The 6335-nt window shown below is 37.7% G+C and overlaps 1 protein-coding gene across 3 annotated transcripts in view; it reads right to left on the bottom strand.

The window, feature by feature from the left end:
- Positions 1-2595: 2595 nt before the first annotated feature.
- tmem117 (transmembrane protein 117) overlaps positions 2596-6335 on the bottom strand; it is a 114762-nt gene continuing 111022 nt past the window's right edge. For all 3 annotated transcript variants that reach the window (XM_041794997.1, XM_041794995.1, XM_041794996.1), the window contains exon 8: positions 2596-5804. In XM_041794997.1, the coding sequence (XP_041650931.1) occupies positions 5143-5804 (662 nt within the window). In that variant the 3' untranslated portion in view covers positions 2596-5142. The remainder of the gene's footprint in view (positions 5805-6335) is intronic.

The following is a 6335-nucleotide window of genomic DNA, read 5'->3' as shown; positions in this document are numbered from 1 at the left end:
GCTAAATCTAATCTGTGTTTCAGTTTAAAATAGATATTTGAAAATCTTGATTCTTCTCCTTTGTACAAAGACCAGACAGCTGTTACACCTGTTATCTGGACAAACTTTATTCCTCTTAATTGCGAGTAAATCATATAAAACTACCTAATTTTTGGGCTCATAATGCTGAAGAGTATGAGTAAAGCTGCTGTAGAAGTTACAATTATCTTGGGTCAATCTGAAGCTCGATACATGAACGGGCACTGCTTCAGGATAATACAGACCGAAAAAATGAGTTAACGCCACATGGAAAAGGAAGTCCTGCCTGGAAGTTGTTTCATGTTAACTGGTAGCTTTACTGGAATTATAGGAAAATTCAATTATGTTCACATAGACATATTTTGTTTCTGAGATGATGACAGACCATGATTGCCAGTGGGTTCAGAGACTGGACGTTATCTACTTTAGTGGTTTTTGTTGACCAGACTCTAGGGAGGTGCATTTCCAGAGAAATTATTTTTTTAATATTACTGGAAACAGACAATTCAGAGGCTCTAATAAATTAGCCAGAAAGAACATCTGAGTCGGTTAGCTTGATGCTAACACATAATAGAATTTATGAGCCAATAGATTTAGCAATGCTTTGTGCTAATCTGAATTTAAGTGACAATATATTTCTATTGAATAATCTAGTTTAAATGGATAGTTTCACTGATGATTAACATAAAACATACAGTGAAATAGATTCTTAAGTTAAGAGAAAAAAAGTAAGTTTCTTTGCACCTCAGTTGTGTCACCAGTCATTGCTGCTTTCTTCCTCTTTTTTCCTCAATTGTTGTTAGCAAACAGCTTCTATGTGTGCTGCAGCCACTGTTTGACTGTAGTACTACACTGCAACTAGGTGCTGCTTAAATTTATGGGATACTTTTTTAAAATTTAGATAATAATCAAACTCTTTAATAATTATAAATGAATGAAAGTTCTTACATTTGAAAATCATTGCCCATCCCTACCAGAGCCCTGTGAATTGATGGGAATGGACCCGTCAAGACTCTATATTTGGATACTTTCTGTTCTTAAATATACAGGAGCATCTCAGGAAATCAGAATATCATTAAATAGTTCATTTTTTTTCTCTGATTTAATTCAAAAAGTTAAACTTCCATATATTCTACATTCATGAAATACAAAGTGAAATATCTGAAGACTTTCTTTGTTTTAATGTTGATAATTACAGCTTACACCTCACGAAAACCATAAATCCACTATCTCAAAATATTAGAATATCACAAAACACCAGTCAAAAAAAAAAAAGATTTATAATACAGAAATGTTGACTCTCTGGAAAATTATGCTCATTTATGCACTCAGTAATTAGTTGGAGCTCCTATTGTACAAACTCCTGCATCATTGGGATTGTGGAATGGAGCCAGTCAGCCTGTGGCACTGCTGCTGCTGGAGTGTTATGGAGCTGGCCAGCTAATCTGTATTGTTGAGTCTGGTGTCTCTTATCTTTCTATTGACCATACTTCAGAGATTCTCTATGGCAGCGGTACTCAACCTTATTCTACTCAGGAGCCACATTGTCTTAAAAATACTATTGCGAGAGCCACCATCCAAAACCGGGCATGTGATGATCAATCTATCCATAGTTGAAATAAAACAGTGAATTGGTGGATTATTGTGTTGATAATGGGTTGCAATAGGCTACATAATGTCTGTTTAAAGTCAGAAGAAAGGATATTTCACTGATGAAAAGCATGTGTTTTCATTTATGTAAGTTCAACCTGGACTAAAGTCTTTTTAAAATATCAGAATGTGTCAACTTGGAGCTATGAGAAGAGAACTGATGAATTATGGGTGTGTGTTTGGGTGTTAATATTTCATATTTGGACATGTACTGTAGTTCTGTGACTCTGTTAACTTAAAGTTATGCTTTCTATTTTTTTCCCTCTAATTGTTATCGCTTTTAGCTAAAGGGGGAGGGTACCCATAGTGGTCTTTACCCTGGGCCTCCAAATGGCTAAAGTCGGCCCTGCCTCACACCTGCAGCTCCCCCTTACAAATCGTTCTGCCCTGTCAGTTTGTTGCTTTCATTTTTCTGTTTCTGCCCTTTTGACAGTATTTATCATTAGTACATTTAGGATCAAATAAACCACCCACGTTTGGACAACTTTTACTCAATTTTTCATTATGTCAAAATGTGATCCCTGTGTGTTTGGCTTGTTGATGATGATGCGCATTGCAAAAGTCATCATCAGATGCGAGTATGGGAGAGCATTGGCAGGAAGTGACTGAAGAAATTGTGTTAAAATGAGGGCATCAGAAGCTTCACTTTGAAGACAGCACACCGCTATGAATTAACTTACTGAAAAGACGACCACCAGCGGACTTCCTCTGTGCTCTTTTACGCATGTTCCTCCGTCCAGCGTGCTTCCGATGGTAATAATACACAAGTTTTCATTTGAATTTGGAAGTTAAAGTCTGTCTTCTTTGTGTGGACTTAGATTTATTGATATGACTTATTGCAGTCTTTACTGCTGACAGTTTTCACCTTTATAGAGGATTTTTTTAAAGGAAGCCTTAAAAGAGCTGCAACTGGTCACTAAAGAGCCACATGTGGCTCGAGAGCCGCGGGTTGAGTATCACTGCTCTATGGGGTTCAGGTCAGGCCAGTTGGCTGGCCAATCAAACACAGTAACACCATGGTCAGCAAACCAATTCCTGGTAGTGTTGTCTTAATTGTGGGCAGGTGCCAAGTCCTGCTGGGAAATGAAATCACTATCTCCATAAATTTCTCAGCAGATGGAAGCATGAAGTGCTCTAAAATCTCCTGGTAGATGGCTTATAGTACAGGCTCTTGATACACTGACTCCAGTCTCAGTCCACTCCTTTTGAAGTTCTGTAAAGTTGTTGAATCTGCTTTGTTTAACAACCCTCTGAAGGCTACACCCATCCCTGTTGCTTGTACACTTTTCTTCAGAAACTTTTCCCTTCTAAGCAAATTTCCATGAATATACTCTGATACAGCAAAAAAGAACAGCCTGCCCTTACAGCAGTGACCTTCTGTGGCTTACCCTCCTTGTGGAAGATAACATTCATTGTCTTCTGGACATTTGTCAAGTCAGCAGTCTTCCCCATGATTGTGGTTGTGTGTACTGAACGAGAGTGAGAGAAATATCTGACATAAAAAAATAGACTTTTCAAATAGTGGATTTTTGATATTCATGAGCTGTAGGCTGTAATGATCGAGGTTAAAACAAAAAACGTCTTTAAATATTTCAATTTGAACAAGACTAATCCAGAATATACAGAAGTTTCCCTTTTTAATTAAGTTACAGCAAAGCATGAACTCTTTCCATTCTAATTAATTTTTTTGAGATGGGAAAGAAACAGGCCTTTGCATGAAAACCATTTTGAAATAAGTCAAATATAAGTATATATAGTAGTTTAAATATAAAAGACAGACATATAAGGGAACAAAATCATAGAAGCAATTTGAACCGTCCTTTTTGAATATATAAGGTCAGTTAATTTTAAAAGATGTGCAACATTTATGGTCACGCTATTATCTTTGAATGATTAATTTACTTCAGCATATAAATATAAATGCTTGATATGTAAATCAGTCCTTTAAATAGCTTTTATAAGTTAACTGATTCATTAATGTATCATACCTCAACACTAAACAGGGTGCAACATTACTGGAAATATAAATGGGGTTAGGACTGAGGTGTCAGGGAGCATAAACACCCTTATTTTGAGGGTTTCTTTTTTGGGGTTGAGGGGAGTATTTAAAGTATCTGGGTAGGTCATTATTGTACATTATAATGCAGATTATTGCAAGATAATATAGTATAATTTGTGACAAAATTAGATAGCATTCTATTTAAAGCAGCAATGTGTGTTGAAAAAAGAAATATTTAGTATCTTTGGTCAAATTTCTCTGCAAAGTACTCACTGCTATATGACAAACTTAATAAGCAATAGTGTTATTGATGCTGACTTATTAAAGTTAGTATCTGCACTCCACAAAAACAAGCAAGCAAAATAAATAAAAAACTGCTGGGCATCTAAGTTCAGACCAAAAACTCCAGATATATGTTTTTGAAGAAACTGTCAAGCATATAAAAATATGTAAAAAGGGCAGTGAAAACTTTCAAAGCCAGCGGAAAGATAAATGCTGCAGGTTTCAGTTGCATCCGAAATCATGTTTCTTTTAACAGTAGGATAAACTTTTAAATAAATAAATATTTCTTTTTCATGCATTTACCATGACTTCAAAACTGCTTCTGAAACTTTAAGGTTTATCTCAACATAAAGGAGCCCTGAGCTTTGGAGCAGGAGCCTCCCCTGCACTTCAATGGTATGTTTATGCCAAGGGCAAAACCAACCTTCTTGGATTCAGTTTGCTATTCAGTCCAGGTGCAGCAGCCACATAAGCAATCATGAGGTGGCTTGTTGGTTTGCTATTTGAACTCTGCTGATGTAATTTATTATCTCTGCAGCTATTATACAGAGCACAGATATGAATGGGTCATCAGCGTACAGTGATGTTTAAATTATGGCGCTTCAAAGAGTAGGGTTATGCATTAAAAATCAAAACTAGAGAATAAATCAAAATTCATTAAGTCTGAGGATCAAATGAGGTAACAATTGTCTGCATGATATGAGAGCATTTATAAGACATTAATAAAATAAATAATGACTAGGACATCTTCCATTTTGTTGCCTAGAAGAATAGACAGGTCTGTATGAAAAATAAAGGCACTCATGTAAGTATAACACTGGTTTGGTACAATTAAATCCACTTGTTTCAGTGTCACCACTGTAGAAAAATTCCTCTATATAGGCACCAAAGTTTGAGATTTTACCTTGAAAAAATTGAGTTATGAAAATGCAAAATCCAAGCGAGCACCATGTCAGTTACAAGTTTGCATTCTGCTTTAAAAGATGTTTGTTATTAGAATTGGTGCCGCCTAAGAGGCTTTTTGGAAAGATTGTTTTACAAAAATATATATATATCTGTAAAAGCCATCAGGACTGGCTTGAGGATTTTGTAAAATCACCTCATCCTTTGCGTAGAATCTCATCATTCGTTTTCACAATGTGAGAAGTTTTCAAATTATCTGCAGTTTTTTTGGTTTCAGAAGTTCATTTGGGTCAAGGTGAGAGCTTGTGGACATCAAAAGAGACAGCTGGTTCCTCCTGCGGAGCGCTGTCGATCACAATGCTTGGGTGTGTCTCTTGGGTTTCCATAGAAATAGTCGAGTTTGTCGAAGGCGTCGCTCCAAAGTGTGGCCCATCCACCGAGAGAAGCATGGGAGTTCCTGATCGTTTCAGGCTTTCACTCATTGTCACATGCAGCTCTTCAGGTGTCACCCCCATCTCCTTGCTGTACTCAGACGGTGACTTCCTCTTAATCCTCTCGTATGACTTGTCTGGGTTTTCTGTGAAGGTCTCGCTGTCCTGAAATCGCCCGAACAACCAGATGAAGAAGCCGAAGAGGACGAATGCAGCCAGGCTCGGGATGAAGGCCAGGCATTTGACATCCAGGCTTGCTCCGACGTAGCGGCTGTGAAGGAACATGTCCTGCTCCACGTAGGTTAGGTTGGTGCGGGGGTCGATGTTGGTGGAGCGCCACTCGTAGGTGAGCGTGCTGTGGTTGAACTCACTGAGTGTTTCTGGCTCCTCCACAGTGAAGATCTTCTCACCTGGCCCGACATACTGACCATACTCGTAGGGCTTGTAGAAGATTTGATTCTTCCACATGTTGAGGTCCAAAATGAGCACGAGGAAGATGATGCCATAGTTGAACCATTTACCTGCAACGAAACATATGACTACAGTTAACCACTACAGGTGACATTTTGACAGAAAAACAAATATTGTGAACTGATACTGACACCAGTACACTACTGACCCCTGTTACTGCCTAAAAAGCATTGGCTTGTATAAACCAACAATGTTCAAACCAATTAACCTCTGTTTCTGATTGTAAATCCCTGACTATATACTTTTAAAAAATGTACAAAAAATCTCTGCTTCCACTTGCTGCAAAAACTGAAGCCAAAATATGCTTCAGAGAGATTGCTAACATCATCTGGTGGTCATGCCATTTTCAAGGCAAGAGACTGTAATGAAGATTTGCAGATGGACCAGGCATCGTTTCCGGTATGCTAGCCAGAATACACATGAAATCTGTCAATAAAATGGTACAGATCTCTCAGGACGGTACAAGTATGAGGCACGACAGCTTCTTACATTGGTCTGAAACAGACACAGTTATAAATATTCAATGTCTGATGCATTTTTATACTCCAGGCCATAGCAGCAGCAAATCTTATTCCGTGAAG

This window comes from Cheilinus undulatus, linkage group 9 (assembly GCF_018320785.1).
Source record: "Cheilinus undulatus linkage group 9, ASM1832078v1, whole genome shotgun sequence".
NCBI lineage: Eukaryota > Metazoa > Chordata > Actinopteri > Labriformes > Labridae > Cheilinus > Cheilinus undulatus.
Note: the sequence above shows the minus strand (reverse complement) of the source record. Positions and strands in the feature narration are given on the sequence as shown.